Source organism: Chanodichthys erythropterus, chromosome 15 (genome assembly GCF_024489055.1).
Source record: "Chanodichthys erythropterus isolate Z2021 chromosome 15, ASM2448905v1, whole genome shotgun sequence".
NCBI lineage: Eukaryota > Metazoa > Chordata > Actinopteri > Cypriniformes > Xenocyprididae > Chanodichthys > Chanodichthys erythropterus.
Genome location: NC_090235.1, coordinates 36310285 through 36331631, shown reverse-complemented (window position 1 = coordinate 36331631; position 21347 = coordinate 36310285). Strand labels below are relative to the sequence as shown.

The 21347-nt window shown below is 36.9% G+C and overlaps 1 protein-coding gene across 1 annotated transcript in view; it reads right to left on the bottom strand.

Moving 5' to 3' along the window:
* maneal (mannosidase endo-alpha like) overlaps positions 1-15693 on the bottom strand; it is a 31399-nt gene extending 15706 nt beyond the window's left edge. The window contains exons 1-2 of the mRNA XM_067412187.1: positions 15189-15693; positions 14914-15023 (exon numbers count right to left, since the gene is read on the bottom strand). Of these exons, the coding sequence (XP_067268288.1) occupies positions 14914-15023; positions 15189-15693 (615 nt within the window). The remainder of the gene's footprint in view (positions 1-14913; positions 15024-15188) is intronic.
* Positions 15694-21347: the final 5654 nt, after the last annotated feature.

Genomic DNA, 21347 nt, shown 5'->3' with positions numbered 1-21347 from the left:
ACCAGAGGTGAGTGACACAGTGACCGAGGTGTTCGGGCCGGGCTGGGCCCCCACCAGGTCAAAAGTACAAAACTGCAGAATAAGAATCAAAAGATGAATTGCAGTATGAAAATGTTTGTACCCCAACTAATCCAACTGCTTCACACAATTAATGTCAGCAGCCATGGAAACGTGTGAAATTACACTGATAAGACTGAATACAACAGTGAAGAAAAAAACAAAAAAAAAAAAACAAAAGCAATTCATTATGCCAAAAAACCAAAGGCCAGATTTATGTGCTAGCAAAAACCCTCTTTTGGCATTGAAAAAACAAAAACAAAAAAAACTACTATCAGGATTTACTAAAGACACACAGTGAAAAATTTGTGATGAAAAGACGTGGACCAGTGGTGTAGTCTAAGTGATATGCAGATATACGGCGTATACCCTGTAGGAAAGTTCAAGGATTATCGTATACCCAAAAGTGCGAGGATACGTAACCATCCAATAAATCACAATAAGATTTGTGCTTTGTTGCTTTTGACATGAAACAAAGCCTCATATTTCGAATTCTGCCCATTTTACTATGAACAAAAAAACAAACTGTTTTGGCGCTCCTGAATGTGGCTGTAGCGCCTCAGTTCAAGAGAAGCGCAGCGTGAAGCACCCGTGAACTGATCATCTCCTCCGCTTTAATTCTAGTTACAGAGCAAAATAGACATGAATGAACAACTGAAGGTGAGCAATTCCACGCAAATGTCAACTTTACCATGAAAAAAAAAGTTTTAACCAAAAGAACAAAACCCTTTTTAAATTGTCCATTTAGGTCTGTAATATACTGTAATAATGTGCTCTAACAGAAATTTTAAGAAAATTGCCTTGTTTATCCACAATATATGTGGTAAGCAACAATGCTTAAATTTAATTTTCAACCCACCATATTTCATGCTTTCAAAAAAGGGATCAAAGACCCCCCCTTTTTAAACTTTATTTTAACAGTAAGCATTGTGTAGAAAGATGGAGGCATGCCTGAGAAATAAATACACTCATTTAGTCATAACAGCACTGCCTGTTGAATTTATAAGGGCTGGAATAAAGAGGTCAAGACGCTTCAGTGCTCTGTCACGTCCGTAACGTTTTAAAGATTAAGTTTATGTCATATAACAATTATAAATGCAAATAACTTGAAACTTTATATGCAAAGCTAAATTATGTTTATGCTTATTGGGATCAACAATTAATTTCACTACGTTGCTCTGAACAACCATAATAAGCGTTACGGACGTGACCGTTACGGACGCTTCATATTAAATCCTATGAGTTTGCTTCTTTATATTGCTATCATCTGTTTCAGGCTTACCATATCAGAACATATCCAATTATCGCAATACTCTTTGTGCTTTGTTAGTTTTAATATGAAAAAGGTTTAACTTTCAAATTCAGTCGATTTTATAACAAAATTCAAGCAATAGATGTCGCTCTTTAATAGCCTATGGCGCGTGACAGATTAGCTGCAGCGCCTGTAAGCGGCGGATCAGGCGCACATGAACCGATCTTCTCTTCCTCTTGGCAGTTAAGCGGGCGTACACGGTGCGAATTGGTCGGAAGATCGTATGTCCACGCACACGTCAAGAGTGAGTTTATCTGAAGAGGTGATATATGACACGATTTTTCAACCTGCCGATTTCCGAAGCAATCGCACAAAGTTCAGTGTGTGTATGTGTGTGTGAGCATGCGAGCGGAGCGCGAGCTCAAATCAGAATAGCCTTTGACATGCTGGATAGAAAATAGGCCTATGTGAAATAAGTTTTTTTTTTTTCCGACTAGTTGTTCAAGCCATAAGTGGACTAATCACATTGATTAGTTGATTATTCACATTCACACACATAGGGCTTGCCATAAAGAACCGGCAAAAGAAATGATTATGAATTTGACCAAAAAAAAAAGAGACATTTTAATATTTTATTTATTTATTTATTTTTTTTAATAATCTAATGTTTTCTAAATCAGTGTCGGCTGCAAAGTGTTGACATTGGTGACTCTCATCATCTTCGCTGTGGATGTGCAGAATGCACTTTTCATTCGGATTACATAATAAGAGAGTAGCCCATTTCTTTTCGTTTTGAATTATTTCGTTTAAAAGAAGACATTTCGAGCTTTCTATAGATATTTTTCTCGTGTCTGTGAGGCAAGCAGCCTATACGCTGAGTTTCGGTTCATTTAGCATATAAGACGCGCTCCAGATCAAGTGATCGCGCCCGCGCATCCATATTTGTTGCTTATTTATTAAATCAAGACAGTTGGTTGATGAAACATTGATTAAAATTAAGATACAATTTTTACAAAACGAAATTCACTTTAAAGAAGGCTTTCTACAAAACAAAACTTAATGAAGCGATCAAAATCATGTCTGACCTACTCCATGTCTCCAGATGTAATGCGCATCTTATTCTATCTTAGTCATGCTGTTCACTTGTCTTAATCAAATAGATGAAATTAAAAATAAATATTATAATATGGTTATTTAAACAAATATGAAATTAAATATGTTTTCTTTAATGGCTACCAACACATATAGTACAGTAGTACAGAGAGAAATTTCATGTCTTGATCAAGAGCTGATCAAGCATGTTGTGTCAAGCAGTGTGTACCATGACAGGGTTGTCTGAAGATGATATTTTACAGCGGATCGCCCAAGAGCTACAGTTATCAGGTTAAAAAATTAATTATGCTTCTATTAATTAAGCTATCCGACTCGACTCATGAACCACTCTTGATCCCGACATGACATTTCTCTGTACTACTGTACTTTGGTAGCCATTAAAGAAAACATATTTAATTTCATATTTATGTTTAAATATGCCTATTATAATGTTATTTATTTTTTAATTTCATCATAAGATGCGCAATACATCTGGAGACATGGGGACCTATTTTAACGATCTAAACGCAAAGTGTAAAGCGCACGGCGCGTGTCCAAATCCACTTTTGCTATTTTAAAGACGGATTTTTGCATTTTTGAAATGGGTTGTCCCTATTCTCTTAATGAGTAATGGGCGTAACGTTCAATAAACCAATCAGTGTCATCTCCCATTCCCTTTAAGAGCGAGATGCGCTCGAGCCATGGCGGATTGCTATTTACATGGCGGAATTTGTTGGCGGAAAAGCTGGAAAAGCCACATACAGCCACCCCAGACCTAACGCCAGCGGAGGACATCTCCTTTATTATGCCTCCTCCGTCTTTCGATTCTTTGGCCGAGCAGGTACTCCATTTGGCTGAACAATTCGAAAATACGTAACATTATAAAATACACTGACTTATTAAACACACCGATTCAACTGAGGAGTTCAACGAGTTTGTTTTGCTGAAATTACCTGTTAAGTGGCCAGTCAATCTTTCAGTCGTCTGCGTTGGATGCAGGCTTTCAAATAGCTCCGCGATGAGTATTGGCTCGATTGTTCAATTAATTAGCCTTTTTCATTCATCATTATAACTATTAATAGGCTGAATTGAAAATAGGTAGCCTAATTCTAATAAACGCAATGACTATTCATCATTACATTTTTATATTTATGTAGCCTACGCAATAATATTATTTTACACTGTAATCCTTTTGTTTTTAATATTTGGCATGTTTGTGTGATGCGCATCCCAATAAGCAAAGTCAACGCGCACTGTGGACGCGCCCAGAGGCGCAGTTTCTTAACGCGCTCTAACAAAAAAATATTGTGCCATTGACTTTAGACTTTAGACCAGGTTTGAGTTGGTCTATGGCGCAGTCTATTTTCAGCTCCTTAAAATAGCAATGCGCCTGAACACACCTCTTTTTTAGACCAGCACGCCCATGGGAGCACTAACTATGCATTTACTAATTTAAGGACTTGGCGCTGAACGGGAAAACGCGAACGGCGCCGGACGCAAACTTAGCAAACACACTTGCGCTGCGCCTTGCGTCGCATTGCGCCGGGTGTATTATGGGGCCCATGGAGTGGGTCAGACATGATTTTGATCGCTTCATTAAGTTTTGTTTTGTAGAAAGCCTTTCTTTAAAGTGAATTTCGTTTTGTAAAAATTGAATCTTAATTTTAATGTTTCATCAACAAATTGCCTGGATTTAATAAATAAGAGGCAAATATATTCATGGATGCGCGGGCGCGATCACTTGATCTGGAGCGCGTCTTATATGCTAAATGAACCGAAACTCAGCATAGGCTGCTTGACTCACAGACACGAGAAAAATATCTATAGAAAGCTCGAAATGTCTTCTTTTAAACGAAATAATTAAAAACTAAAAGAAATGGGCTACTCTCTGATTATGTAATCCGAATGAAAAGTGCATTCTGCACATCCACAGCGAAGATGATGAGAGTCACCAATGTCAACTTCATCTTTGCAGCCGACACTGATTTAGAAAACATTAGATTGTAAAAAAAAAAAAACACAAAAAAAAAAACAATCAAAATGTCTCCTTGCTGTTTTTTTTTTTTTTTTTGTCACATTCATAATTTCTTTTGCCAGTTCTTTGGCAAGCTTTATGCTTGCGCTTGAGTCCTATATAAATGCTAATTATAATATTCTCTCCAGTATTTAAGTAATTAATGGCTTGAACAACTATAGTCGATGAAGGAGAAAAAAAAAACGTATAGGCCTATTTTAGCATGTCAAAGGGTAGGCTATTCTGATTTGAGCTCGCGCTCTGCTCGCATGCTCACACACACTGAACTTTGTGCGATTGCTTCGGAAATCGGCAGGTCGAAAAATCGTGTCGTATAGCCTATCACCTCGTCCGTGCGATTTTCAGATAAACTCACTTGTGACGTGGACATACGATCTTCTGACCGTCAAAATTCGCACCGTGTAGCCTAGACCTTCATTTACAGAACGAAATATGAACATCAAAAGGTAGGCCTAGATGATACAGTACAACTTATAGAAGAGCATTGTGTCTCATAGGACATTTCCCTCGGGAATTGGGATGTCGCGTTTTTACCTGTTGGTTAAAAAATGAATGGCCTAGCCTTGATCACAATCCGTGCGATCAAGCTAACAAAATAGGCTAATAACATTGCAATAATTTTGACTTGAAATAAAGTTTGATCATTTTGACTCAAGACTCCGCTTTAAACTGTGAAACTAGCCGAAAACCGTGGGTTCATTCACACACAAAACTGACATGATTGCGATTGGCAATAGTGTAGGCTACTTCAATCGGTCCACCTGTGGGGAAAACTTGCGATTTTAAACTGCTTTATGATAAACATTAATATTTGTCAATGTATTTTAGCAAGCAGTTCTGTAAGAAGGAAAATCATGGTCTCTAAATTGAATCTTGAACGCACACGCTTGTCAACATGAGAAATAGGTCTAATCTATAACCTTTTGCAATACAGAGTATAAAGTTGTAAAAAGTTTAGTAAAAAGTTAATAAATTGTGGGGTCTTACCATACTGGTATCCCAGATTTCAATATTTGGTGGTTTAAATGCCTGCTTGAGGTCTCTGTGAAAGTTTTAAAGCAGTTTTTAAAGCAGTCTTCTGTGCCGCTTTCAGACCGGTCACGTCCGTAACGGAAAACTGTCACATCCGTAACGTTGTTTTTCCTCATTAATGCGAACACGAAAAATGAAATAAAATTATTATTTTATGCTCTGTGGAGAGCCAACCCTTCTTCATTCGGTGGGCAGTATTACTTTTGGTTTGCTCAATGTAATTCACAGAATTCGTAAAAAATATGTTGTCACCCAAAGCTTAGTGACTTTTTTTGTCACGTCCGTAACGCTGTATATTTTCCTCATCTAAAATATAAAACAGTTGTATAGTCTGACATTTTTCTAATGTCTGGACTCCTTTAGTAAGGGGTTATGAATATACAAATAGACGGTTCAATATGTTGCTATTAAATGCATTCTTTGAGCGTTTATATTTCAAGTTTTGACTCCAAATGTCACGTCCATAACGCTGGAATTGCCCAGGTATGTTAAAAGATATAGTACAACTTAACGAAATCCATATCATGGAAAGACGTTAATAAAACAGCTTGTAAACAATGTCACGTAATATCACATTTACCTCAGAACAAACATATTAAGTGAACATAAACTCATTAGTTAGAAAACTCTATAGAGGAGCATTTAGCTAATTATTTGCACCATGTTACATATTATAATTTTTTAATGTTCTTCAATAGCCTATATAATGCATGTTTGAATAAATTCTTCAAGTTGACATCCACCATTTAAATGTTTATATTTCAAAAAAACGAATTGGAGTAGAAAATATTTTTAAGTTAGTAGGCCTATTATAACTTCATAATTATAAAAATGTCCTGGAATGTAATTTAAGTTTAAATTTAAGGTCCCACTTTATATTAAGTGGCCTTAACTACTATGTACTTACATCAAAAAAATGAGAACAATAAACTAATTGGGTTCATACTGAATTGCAAAACACTTTTCAGCTATTGAGGTGGGATACGGTTTGGGAAAGCTTTAGTGGAATGGGTAGGTTTAAGTGTAGGGGTAAGGTGTAAGGGATGGGTCAACAGTGTAATTATAAATGTAATTACAGAAATTAATTACAGATGTAATTACATGCAGGTGTTTTTAAAATATAAGTATAATGTAAAAACACGTATGTACACAATAAGTGCATTTGTATCAAATGATTAATTTAAATATAGGTACATAGTAGTTAAGGCCACTTAATATAATGTGGGACCTACACAATGAACTGATTTGTATACAAATCAGTTCATTCTAACCTTCAATATTAATGTAGTACCAACTGATTCCCATGTATATTTTACCACATTAGTTGAGTGATTTAAAGGGATAGTTCACCCAAAAATGAAAATTTGATGTTTATCTGCTTACCCCCAGGGCATCCAAGATGTAGGTGACTTTGTTTCGTCAGTAGAACACAAATGATGATTTTTAACTCCAACACACGGTTAGTGAGGTCTGATTGCACTCTGACAACGTGTTACGGTGACTGGTATACGAAGCACACAACGAGGAGATGGAGTAAATAGAAGTCTTTACTTGGAGATAAACAGGAATCCACAGGAACATTCACCAACATAACATGAACAATACCGGACAACAGTGGTGTAATGTAACGAAGTAATAATACTTTGTTACAGTACTTCAGTATTTTTTGAGAGAATCTGTACTTTACTTGAGTCTTTATATTTCTGTCAACTTTTACTTTTACTTTTACTCCACTACATTTCCTAAATAAAAAGTATACTTTTACTCCGATACATTTTCCCAAAGCCTTTTCGTTACTTACTACAAAATAAGTCGGAAGAACACAGACTGCAAGCAAGTGCTTGCACAACCGCGGTTGATTTCATTATATGGGTTGCATTCGTTGCTGGAGCAGCTGAGAAGAGTGCGCTGTCATTATACAGTATGAGAGCGGCCTCTAGAGGCGAAATAAAAACTACTGATGCCTCGTAAAGTTTGTTTTGACACGTGACGTGAGGCTGCGCGCTGCACATAGCGGGACACTTAAAAAACGGATTTAAAACGAACAACAAAACGGTATGTTATACAGTGTACACTACAGTACATGTTTTCATATCATTATAAAGTAATTAGTTAGATGCTGCATTAGTGGAGAACAGCAGTATGTTCTCCGTCGAGGCTAACATTGTTTTAACCGCTTGAGGTACTACTAATGTGACAAAAATACCAACTGTTTAATGTCATGATTGTTACCATTCATTTGCATTAGTTTATATCCATTTGTTCGCTGTTATGCATTCGTTATCCAGCGAAGTTGCATATTTAAACTGTATCATCATCATGCAGCGACAGAAACATTTATCAGAAATGTATTCGATTTGTTCTTTTTATTGGCACTGTAACACACATTTTGATTAAATCATCATCAAGCTTTCTAAAATAGAGGCAAATAATGTGTACGTATAATAGACCCATGCTATATTTTGTGTGTAAAGATGGTAAGTTTTAAGCATGGCTGTTATGAAATGGTAACACTTTACAATAAGAGTCCATTTGTAAATTAAAGGTTTATAAAAGTATTGTTCATTGTTAATTTCAGCATTTACATTTTTACATTTTAAAGTTGTCTCTTACATTAGTTATAATGCACTATGAATTAACATGAACAATCAATGTATAATTAATATATTAGTATTTTTTTTAAAAATTACAATAAACATTTTGCCATTTTTTAATTCAAAGAAACAAAATGTAAAAAAGATTTAAAACTGAACACAATCTTGCTGCTCAAACTGTGTATAGAACAATTTTTTATATTTTTTTGCTCCTTTTGTATTTTACATTTACTTGTACTTTTACTTTCAATACTTAAGTACGTTTAATATATAAAAAAATACTTTTCGTACTTAAGTACAAAAAATATCACATACTTTAAAACTTTTACTCAAGTAATATTCTAAACAGTGACTTTGACTTCTACCAAAGTCATTTTCTGGTAAGATAACTATACTTTTACTCAAGTATGGTTTTCGAGTACTTTATACACCACTGCCGGACAAACACAGGGTTTATATACAGGGGTTAACAAGCAGGGAGATTAGGAACAGCTGGGTGTGATGACGAAGGTGATCAGTTGCCATGGTGACTAACTGGTGGTGGGAAACAGAACAACAACAAGTCCAAAACGGAGTGCACATGTGACATATCGCCCCCTCCCGGAAAGGCGCGTCCTCGCGCCTTGGAGAGGGGAAGACGAAGATGAGATGGTACTGATGGTGTAGGAGGCGGTTCAGGAGGCGGACGGTTACCTGGGAGGAGGCGAGGTGCAGGGGTCCAGGGAGGTGCAGGAGTCCAGGAAGGTGCAGGAGATGGTGACCAGGGAGATGAAGGTGATGGTGTCCAGAGGGAAGCCTTGAACAGAGGAAGAATCAAAGCCGTCCAGTACACAGCCAAGACTGCGCCCCATGATGGCGTCGCTGGCGGGAGGAGCCATGGTGGTGTAGTCCTATACGCCACCATGGGGACGATCGGCAGCGTCGATGTCAGCGTGGGAGCCCACCATGCAGCCGGAACGCCCGAAGACTTGAAGCGACCACGAAGACCTTGGCGACCGCGACGGAGCCGAAGCGACGACCCCCCGAGGAGGAAGCGGGTATCCGGAGGGCAGAGGTGGAGCAGGAGTGACCGAGGGCGGAGGTGGAGCCTGAGGGAGGGCTGAGCTTGCCGTCACAGAAGGGGTGGAGGGCCAGAGAGCAGCGACTGGCCCGTAAGTGCTCTGCAGAGGCGTGGCGATGTCCGACCCAGGTGGAGCCGACGTGCCGAGGGAACCCAGCGAGACCGAATGGCCGATGGTACTTGCTGACGACGAGGGAGGAAGGAGCGTAGGTGTAGGAGCCAGGTTGACGGGTCGAGGGGGAGTGAAGAGCTCTGAGGCTGGAGGCTGAATCCCAGGCTCCTCACGCCCAAGAGGAGGTAGCTCCCAGCAGTCCCGAGGTGTAACCCTACCACTGAGAGGAGATGGGGAAACTGAGGGGCTGATGGGAGACTGTGACGACTGGATAGCAGGCGTGGCTGGGGACAGAGGAGGGGTTTGGAGCGTGCTAAACAGTTCGTCAGAAAATGAAAGAGTCCCAAAAAAATCTTGAAGAGGTGATGGGAGAGGGAGGCTGGGAGGGGCCAGAGACTGTAGAAAAACAGGTTGCAAATTTACCTCTTCAAAATCAGAAAAAAATGTCTCCAGAGCTGACCAAAAACTCACTCTCAGTGGCAGGGGTTTGGGTGGAGCTCGCTTCCATACCCTCGTAATCCACTAAGATTCCCTCGGCGATGGATGGTACAGCCGGCTCGCACACCTGGTCAGTCCCGCGTTGCTCAGGCTCCGTGGCGATGTCCCGCTCGGTCGCTCTCGACCTGGCTCAAACGTCGCGGCGAAGTCCTCTTCGCGGTCTGCGGTGGGCTCATGCTGCCGATCCTCGCAGTCAGGGTGTTGATGGCTGTGCACTGGAGTAGGAGTGGGACTGGCGTCGTCGTCGGGGTTATCCACAGTCATTGAAGATCCACATGACGCCAGCACCCACTCCACATACTCACAGAGACTCCCTCAAGGTCCTTCCCAGGACAGCAGCGCTTTGGTGGTGGTGTTGAGGCCGGCATACAGGAAGTTGCAAAGGCTGCTGTCTGGGAAATGTGTTGATGGAGCTAAGAACAAAAAATTGTCCAAATGTGCCTCGAGGGAGCGGTCCTTCTGTTCAAGGCATAACAACAGATATGCGGGTGTGTACATGGTGACGGGAACGGAAGGAGAAACACGAAAAACACTGAGACGGAAAACAACAAACACACGCCGCAAACTGTATAACTGTATTTGGTCCGGTATTCTGTTGCGGTGACTGGTATACGAAGCACACAACGAGGAGATCGAGTAAATAGAAGTCTTTACTTGGAGATAAACAGGAATCCACAGGAACATTCACCAACATAACATGAACAATACCGGACAACACAAGACTAGAAACACAGGGTTTATATACAGGGGTTAACAAGCAGGGAGATTAGGAACAGCTGGGTGTGATGATGAAGGTGATCAGTTGCCATGGTGACTAACTGGTGGACACCATTATTTTTGTGGATTTGCGTACTTGTTGCATATGCTTTTGTAGGAGTTTCCCTTTCAGACACAGAACTTATGGCAAGAGAGTATTAAAACAAATCCAGCAACGTGATTTACTAAGATAGTCAATACACTGGTATGGTTTGAGGTAGTCAATATACTGGTATTTGCTCCATTATTCCGGGCCCAAGGCTAGAGCTACAGAGCTGTCGGCTTCAGATGTAGTTTTGTGTTTTTGGTTGCTCCTAATGGAACTGTCACTGCTCCATATGGAAGATTGTGTTAAAAAAAAGGACTAGAGGGAGTAGGATTCCAGGATTTTTCTCCATATAGTGAACTTCAAAGGCCTCCAAACGGTTGAAGGTCAAAATTACAGTTTCATTGCAGCTCAAAGCATTCTACATGATCCCAGACGAGGAATAAGGGTCTTATCTAGAGAAACCATAGCTCATTTTCTAAAAAAAAAAAAAAAAAAAAAAAAAAAAAAAAAATTAAAAAATCGTATACGTTTTAACCATAAATGCTCATCTTGAACTAGCTCTCTTCTTCTTCTTCTCTATTAGAATTCCGGCAATACTGCTAAGTGTATTACTGCCCTCCACAGGTCAAAGTTTGAACTAATCGTTATATACATGCACTAGCATATTGTATATGACTATTTAGTTCAAACTTTGACCTGAGGAGGGCAGTAATACACTTAGCAGTGTCTACACTGCTGGAATTCTAATAGAGAAGAAGAAGAAGAAGAAGAAGAAGAAGAAGAAGAAGAAGAAGAAGAAGAAGAAGGAGAAGAAGAAGAGAGCTAGTTCAATCCTGGAATGTTTTCATCAAAAACCTTAATTTCTTTTCGACTGAAGAAAGAAAGACATGAACATCTTGGATGATATGGGGGTAAGTAAATTATCAGGAAATTTTAATTTGAAAGTGAACTAATCCTTTATAGAACTGAAATGGGTGTTAGCTATGGATAACTACAAAGGAAATAGTTTATACAATCTAGCTCAAATCGGGGATCTTTGTGGGTGAAAAATTGTATCATAAGTAGCTTTTGACAGGTAGTGTTGAAATGTCCAGAATGACCCAGCACAGATGTACAGCCACATGTGGAGCTCAAACTAATTTTGAAAGAGCATGTAAACTGTGTTAATCTGTCATTAAAACACTTTTATCTGTTGATTCACATTATCAACAAATGAAAATTAGAATTATTGCTTTTTTAAGAAAGGACCTCACCAAAAGGATGGTAAGCATTGTGATCAGACAAAAAAAAAAACAGACTCCAGCATTGTCAATTCTGATGGGAAACGAAGCACATGCAATGAAGAGATACACTCCATTCCATCCCACTGCTCAAGAAGCCTCTATAGCCACTGGGAGCAATTATGAATGAGTTAAAATGACTGGTACTGCATTCTTCTTCCAAACTAATTCAAATATTTTGTTCAAAGATTTTGCAATTGCCTTGCAATACAGCCCCTTGTGTATTCCAAGACTGCTTATCTTATAGTTTATCTATGCTATGCTTTGTTTACCCAAAACAGAACAGTTGAGCAGGTGCAGAATTCAAGGTCTTTTGGAAACAGCTTGATGTCTTGCACATTACTGTACAGATAAAGGACATACTTATTAAAGGGTTAGCTCACTCAAAAATTCTGTCATTAATTACTCACCCTCATGTCGTTCCACACTTGTAAGACCTTCGTTCATCTTCGGAACCTCCATTGACAGCAAGATAATTAACAATTTCAGATGCCCAGAAAGCTACTAAAGACATATTTAAATCAGATCATGTGACTACAGTGGTTCAACCTTAATGTTATGAAGCAACAAGAATACCTTTTGACTTTATTCAACAATATTCTCATTGCTTCATAACATTAATGTTATCTGAAAGTGTTAATTATCTTGCTAGCAATGGAGGCCTCACTGAGCCATCAAATTTTATCAAAAATATCTTAATTTGTGTTCCGAAGATGAACGAAGGTCTTACGACAAAAGGTTGAGTAATTAATGACAGAATTTTCATTTTCGGGTGAACTAACCCTTTAAGCTGTTTTAAAACTAAAATCCCCAATGTTACGGCTAAAATTCAACAATTTCATTCCACAGGGAAAAACACAACTTGTACACTGACCACACTGCAACAGAATTACCTTCAAAATGACCAAGCAACAAGGACACAAACATGACTATAATCACAGGTATGGTCTTACAGACTTGCTTCTCTTCACAGCAGGGGATTACAAAACATGACTGACAAAAAGGCTCAGCAACAGCTCTGAACAGCTCATCAGGCATAAATGGTGAACACAGCTGTAGGCAGTCAAGACAGAGACTTATGCAACCACTAGAAAGCTCAAGAAATTACAATAAGTGGCTCATCCACAAAAGCACAAATGATTCAGTTGTTGCAACAAAATTGAAAAGCTCCTAAAAAACCAACTATTTTTAGGGGCTGTTTACACGACACCATTTTCAACTAAAAATGGAAAACTTTTTATGCGTTTTGCCAGTTCATTTACACAACAACAGCGTTTTGGTGGCCTGAAAATGCAAACTTTTGAAAACAGGTTTCAAAGTAGAAGTTTTTGAAAACGATACCGTTATCATCTCCGTGTAAACTGCAAAAACGAGAATCTGTGAAAATGGTGACGGCATGCATGTGTATTACATGTTTAGTCTATCCACATTATTTTTCAATACAGAAATAAGTTGTTTTCTGTGAATGTGCAAGACTTTTGATTTATTAGCTGCTATAGGGAAATAACGAGAAGATTATCAGTGCAGTATTAAGTGCAGTAAACTGTAAAAATAAGGTGGATAGGCATGCGCAAGGCAAGTGCTCTGTAAAAGAATGCGCATATGCGCAGATGCGTAATCTTTCTTTACAGAGTGACATGGCCAAGTCATTGTCTGGCATGCATAATACTGTGTTTTCAGTCATTTGCGCGGATCTGTGTGAATGGAGATAGTTTTGATAACACTGTCATCTGTACAAAAAAAAAAAAAAAAAATTGTTTTTAGTACATTGTTGTCAAGTAAATGTACCCTTAGTTACTCATAGCTCTTGTCGAGTTGTTAAAGGGTATATGTCAAGGAATGATCATATATATATAAAAACATATTTACTGTCTTTTGTAAGAACACTGATAAGATACAAACTAAAATATAATATCTTTCTTATTTCCTGATATTTATACATGTCATATGGGTGTTGTAATGTGAAAACTGCAATATAGAACAGTTGGTAAGATCTTTATAAAGTCTTATAATATAGGTGGTGGAAGTCACATTTCTTTTTCTATTATTCTAGTTTCAAATCTATTATTATTTGCTACTACTTATGACATTACTGCATTAATACTGCATACAATTATGCTCTGTTCCTTTAAAGAAAGCATACATAGCTAGTGGATAACATGATTTCTGGCCTAGGCAAAGCAAGTCGAAAAAGAAAGTACTTACAGATATTTTTTGTTGTTGTTGTTGTTGATGAAAAACTAATAATTAATTAAATAGAATGCATGTAACATTAAAATAAAAACAAAGCTGTGCAATTAATCAAAATCAAACTGAAACAGCAATCTATCTTATCAAATCGTGATTAATTGGAGGCTGCGGTTTAAAGAAGTAGCTATATAATTCACTTATTTTACAGTCACATTCACATAATTTCCAACATTTTTTGTTTACAAAAGTTTATATTCCACCAAATTAAAAGCTTAGGGATCTGACATGGTAAAAGCTTGAGGGTTTGAACATTTGAAAGTGAAGAATTTAAGACATACAGTAAATTGTAACTTGTAGTGTTAGTTGGTAAGGTGTGACCCCAAATATGAATGCCCTATAAAGTAACTATTTTCATTAACAGTAGTCTTTGTTCTTTGTGTCTGGATGTCTCAGCAGTTGCAATATGAAAAAGTTTCATATGAAATGACATGTCATTGCCATATTTTGCCAAGACTAAAATAAAACCAATCAAAATCAAGTGATTTTTTTCTGTTTACTTGCCTGCTGTGTGACCATTAACTGACATCAGAACCGTGAACATGCAAATGTGTTGTTAAATTATTAAAATAATAACTTGAAATCTGAGAGGGGTACTTCAAGTAAATATTTAACTTCTAAGGGATCTCAGATGACAAAAAATGTTTAGGAAGACCTACTCTAAGGTACTAATATGCACCTTTTAATGGGTAGATAAGGTACAAAATTATCTGCTTAAGGGTACAAGCTTTTGCACCCCTAACAGTATTTTTTTTTTTCCGACAGTGTTTAAAAAATACATCAGAATAAAAATTCATAAACGCAGTGTTTGTGTAAGCAGATAAGTTTTATGGATCTCTCACCAGTTACCTTGATACTGTGTCTATGGGCAGCGTCCATTACAGCTGGCACTAGATCCTCTGAGGGTTTGCCATGTTCATCTGCCACACCAGGCGGGTACCAGGACAGGACCACCACACCTGGCATCAAAAGTGGAAATGCATTGCTCTACAAGCAACATTACGTCTCTTTTAATGTTTTTAACGATGAACGATCATCTACATTGTACTATAATAGCCAAAGAAAAACAAATATTATAAATATTAAATATTCTAATTCAGCAAACTGTATCTTGGCCATAAAACCTGCAGCCGCAGCTTCGATTTGCGACATGTGGGATTCAATGACATCTGGATCTCTGGAGCTGTAGGGTCCCAGTTCAGGGTAATAACTGGACGCAATGTCGTCTGGAGGATTGTGTCGTCCTTTCGGGTGACTGGCAGCTATTTTGGGGTCCCAGTGTGGTACCAGTACATGGTCCCAGTGGATATAACTACTGTCCATCTGTGGCGAGCCATACCATAAATAATAGAAGATGTGAATGTCATAGAATATGCTGTGGTCAGGACCAGAGTTGGAGAACACTATCTTGGTGTCACTGCCCCCACCAGCATTTTGACCTGCTGATTCAACTACATAATTGGGTTTTTGGTCCATTCGCTCTCCCACCAAAGGCATCAACTCCATTCCTGGAGCAAGATCCGAGAAACCATCAGTGGGTTTCAGGGTTCGAAGGCCCATCATAGTACCAAAAATGAATAAAGTAAACAATAAAAGAGCCACACACGCTTTCCTGCGTAACCTGTTCATGGTCGCTGTCCGTGGTGCTAGAGAAGACAGTTCAGAAAGAGGTTAATATGGTCGAGGCCTCCAAAAGTAGGTTGTAAAATTCTTATGTTCCATCTCCAGTTCCAGTTTGCCCTATCTATCAAACCTGCGTTTGGGACTCCGGGTTGGTAGCTTGGTCCTCATCAAGAAGCCATTATCTTTGTTATATTAGCGATTTATGAAAACAAATAGCCAGGAAAAAAAAATAGCTAAGATGTTTTAATTAATTTCTGAACATATATTAAGCAGCCCACATTATTTATTACGGAATATTTATAACCTAACAGCACTCGCTATACCTAAATAAGCAATTCACAACGCATTTTTTTCTTCTTTTTGTTAAAGTCGCACACGCCCGTTTGAATTCGACGCAAAAGCTTCCGTGCAATCATGTATTTATCACATGCACCGTTGTGTTGCTTCCCACTCGCAAACTGCGCGCTGTCTTCTCTCTGGTGTTCTCTCACGCGTGGATTTTTATTCTAATCCTTGTGCGCTGTATAAAACACTTTCACATCAGATGTACTGGCTTTGTGAAAGCATCGGCTGATTTCTGTGCGTCTGTCGCCACTGTGCTCATGATAAATCACTCTTGTTACTGGAAGGTGGAGTCTCGTGGGTTTGTCACCATGCACGCATGCTCAAGCAAGGACACAGGCTGTGTTCAAAATGGCACGATGCTCATGCATACTGAGCAGTAGCCTATCTACTGAACACTGCATACTATTTTTTTAAAAGTAGTATGTAAAACGATACGTATTATGCAATGAAATGTATTTAAAACAGTACACTGTTGTCACCTCTTTATGTTTAATTACATGTAGTATCTCTGTAATAAATATGATCGATTTGCTTTTTATAAAATTTTGAGAGGAAACTTTTGCAAGTCATATACTAAATACTACTCGATATTTTCAAACAGTATTTTAAACAGAATTCCATATGCATTTCAAACATTGCTATCACATGATGTACACTGCTGCTGCTTTTCCAGTCAGATTAGTTTGACATATTCATTTTATAATGTAAATTTAGAAATAAATCAGCATGTGTCCCAGGTGAAAAAAAGGTACATTTCTATAATGTACTTAAAGCGTTCTATTTTCGTGCACTAATTTTGTACTTAATATACTGAAAATTCTTCTTTAGTAGTTCTTAAGGTTATCTTAAGAATATCTAAGTGCAATCAATTGTGCTATTTTGAGACACCATGAAATATGAACTAAAATGTACTTTTAAAATACTATCTCTGTATTTAAAAAATGTATTTAGTTACCACTTATAGTACACAAGACAGTGTACTAAAAGTTACATTTTATTTCATATTTCATGGTGTCTCAAAATAGCACAGTTGAGTACACTTAGATGTTCTAAGATTATCTTAAGAAGTATTAAAGAAGAATTTTTAGTATATTAAGTACAAAATTAGTGCACAAAAATAGAGCACTTTAAGTACATTATAGATATGCACTTTTTTCACCTGGGGTGTTTTATTCTAATTGATTTAGGTCATGTAATGCTACAAACCATGATTTCAATTAGTGCAGTTAGGAATTTTAGACTAAGACAATGAATTTTTTTATTTTTTTATTTTTTATATGGAATACGTAATAGCCTACATGACCTCCTAACACCCCCACTCTTCCTTACTACAGTCCCGCTGCTACAGATATCTTCTCGGTAGGTGTCATGGAACTTTTACCAGTCTATTTCAGTCAATGGCAGAGAAGAGCCATGAATCTATTATTTCTGAAATCAGAGTCCTCCCCCACGTCCACAGCCCCGCCCCCATGTGTGAAATCCCCGCCCCTATCTGGCTTGTCTGCCCCATGCTTGAAAGCTCACAGAAATATAAAATATGTAAAGGGAAACCTATTAAAATAGTTTAAAATTGGCAGTAAAAACAATTAAGTAAAATTAAAACCAAATTTTCGTTGACAGCTAAATAAATGCTTTTTGATAGTAGTAATGCTCTAATTACTACTGTCAGAAAAACTTTAACACGCAGTCAAAGCAGGTAAACAAAATTTGGTAAACAAAAATAATAATAATTTTAGATTCATGGGCATTGTTTTAAAAGTACCTGATTACCACAACCACGTGTAATACTGAACATGAATGTTTATTAAAGGTGCCATAGAACCCTTTTTCACAAGATGTAATATAAGTCTAAGGTGTCCCCTGAATGTATATGTGAAGTTTCAGCTCAAAATACCCCTTAGATTTTTTATTATGCAAATGTTTTTTTTTTATTATTATTATTCAACTGCCTACTTTGGGGCATAATTAAATATGCATCGATTCAGCGCGCATCCCCTTTAAATGCTCGCACTCCCCGCCCCCAAGCTCACAACTCTATAATACATTGCATAAAAAAAGTTCACACAGCTAATATAACCCTCAAAATGGATCTTTACAAAATGTTCGTCATGCATGCTGCATGCATGCATCAGATCATGTAAATATGGTATTTATTTGGATGTTTATATTTGATTCTGAATGAATTTCATAGTGATCCGTGGCTAACGGGGCTAATGCTACACTGTTGGAGAGATTTATAAAGAACGAAGTTGTGTTTATGAACTATACAGACTGCAAATGTTTAATAATGAAAATTACGACATGGCTCTGATATCCGTGAATACAGTAAGAAACAATGGTAACTTTAACCACATTTTACAGTACATTAGCAACATGCTAATGAAACATTTAGATAGACAATTTACAAATATCACTAAAAATATCATGATATTATGGCTCATGTCAGTTATTATTGCCCCATTTGCCATTTTTCGCTGTTGTCCTTGCTTGCTTACCTGCATAACGTCTGATTATTTGGCTGTGCTGCTCCAGAGATTAATACTGGCTTATCTAATGCTTTGAACATGGGCTGGCATATGCAAAAGTTGTGGGCGTACATATTAATGATCCCGACAGTTGTGTCACAGTCAGTGTTATATTGAGATTCGCTTGTTCTTCAGAGGTCTTTTGCACAAATCAAATTTACATAAGAAGGAGGAAACAATGGTGTTTGAGACTCACTGTATGTCATTTCCATGTACAGATCTCTAATTATTTAACTATGCCGAGGTAAATTCAATTTTCAATTCTAGGGCACCTTTAACTTATAAACCACGCATAAGAACATTTTGATTATTGTTGTGTACACCAACACAAACCGAAAGTTACATTCCATCATGGGGCATTTCTGTGGAGACCTGGACTGGAGTTATTGCTTTACGACTTTTGCTTTGTCAAGACTAAATAAGAAATTAAAATATTTCAAAAATAAATTTTTTTATCTGTTTCAGAAGTTTATAGGCCTATCTCCCGCACTGCATGATGTCCGAGTTCAATAAAAATATTTAATCGAATAAATATAAATCATTATTAAAATATTTCCACATGACTCCGCCAATGTTTAGTAGACACCACACATATATTTGTATGTTATAAAGAAATATTAACGTTATTATCATCATGTTTATTTTATATACTGATGAGCAAGGGGGGCCCTGGTAATTCGGGGGCCCTACGCAACTTGCGTAGTTTGCATATAGAGAATCATATGTTATCATCATACTTCAAATATACCTTCCGCAACAACTGATTCGGACTCATCCATCATCCCAATAATTCATAGTTTTTGAGTTTATGAAATTCTCAATTCCAGCAGGTTTTCAATCCATCAAGCACTTCCATTACATTTTTTTAAAAATTTCATTTAATGTACTGCAACGACATCTAGTGGAGTATAATGCAATAAACAGCTCTTTGTTAGTGTTTATACCAATTTAGCCATTTAGAAGATCTAGCACCTCTGGGAAAGATGATTTGGTAGATGGAGTGTCTTCAAATATCATATTTAGTACAAAAAAATGAGATCACAAATATCTATAATCTGGGCAACATTTAATGTGAGAACAGAAAATGATAACTATCTTTAAAAACACTAGATGGCGCAAAATTCTGTTCATTCTAATGAGGACAGATAAAACGTGTTTACTCTTGTTGACACTTCAGATTGACATTTTAAGTGAATTGATAAAATATAGTATTATAGCATCCCTTTCCCTTTCTCTTTGCATTGTGTTGTGTTAATAGAGCTCGTGCTTCAAGAAATCGTCTTTCATCAATTTATTCACTGAGAAAACTGAGAAAACACAGTAACAGAGTAAGCTGATGATATAGTATAGGCCCATTCCAGCATATTCGACGCCTCGTGCTGATAAGTGCAATAGAGGGCGCACACAGCACAGAGAACCAGCCAGCCAATAGGAAGCTGTGTTAACCCTTATTCTGTCCAATCATCTTTCAGTGTGATTATTTAACATTCTTATTATTTAACATTCAGCAAGTGGAGACACACAAAACAATATATATATATATATATATATATATATATATATATATATATATATATTATATTATATATATTATATTATATTATATTATATTATATTATATTATATATATATTATATTATATTATATTATATTATATTATATTATATTATATTATATATTATTATATATTACAGTTCTTTGTGCAGTGCCGTTACTTTGAAGGAATCGGATTTATTATACATCAAACAACAGCTCTATTTCGCCAAAGACAAAGTCAAACAAGATGCTATTCTTCTGTCTCATATGGAAGCTGTGCCATGTAAACGGAGGAGGCAAAATGTGATGGCTGAATAGAAGAGACGTGTTAGATCCCTGTGTAAAGAGGTTTGTCTACTGTTTAGTTTTGAAATGATTGTGCTCTCATCTTTTTCAGGGTTTCTAGTTGCATCTTTAGTGATTTTCAACTATTTACTATGTCTTGTCCCAAATAGGTGTATTTAGAGGTTTTTGCAAAAAAAAAAAAAAAAAAAAAAAAAAAATTATTTTATTCACTAGCTAATGACCTTAAAATGAAACTCCTGAACTTGTAAAGGCCTGGCAAAAATGCTAATTTAAAAGAAAAGAAGTCTGATGGATTTAGAGGGTTTTGCATCTGAACTCTTCATACATATATATATATATATATATATATATATATATATATATATATATATATATATATATATATATATATATATATATATATAGCTCTATTAAATTCTGACTAGACAGGTAAGTTTTTCTGTTTTTTTTTTTTGTTTTTGTTTTTTTTTCTCTCTGTTTTATTAATCAGCACTCCTAAATGATTGTTTTATAAATGTTGGATAGTTGTACTTCTTTCTTTCTTTCTTTCTTTCTTTCTTTCTTTCTTTCTTTCTTTCTTTCTTTCTTTCTTTCTTTCTTTCTTTCTTTCTTTCTTTCTTTCTTTCTTTCTTTCTTTCTTTCTTTCTTTCTTTCTTTCTTTCTTTCTTTCTTTCTCTATTTATTTTTATTAATAAATAAAATTTGTTTGTTTGTATCCAAAACCACTAGACCAATGTTATATGAAGTATCTCACAGAAGTGAGTACACCCCTCACATTTTTGTAAATATTTTATTATATCTTTTCATGTGACAACACTGAAGAAATGACACTTCAGCGGTTTAACAGGACAGTTTCCACTCAGAACAGGCCTCGCCATGGTAGACCAAAGAAGTTGAGTGCACATGCTCAGTGTCATATCCAGAGGTTGTATTTGGGAAATAGATGTA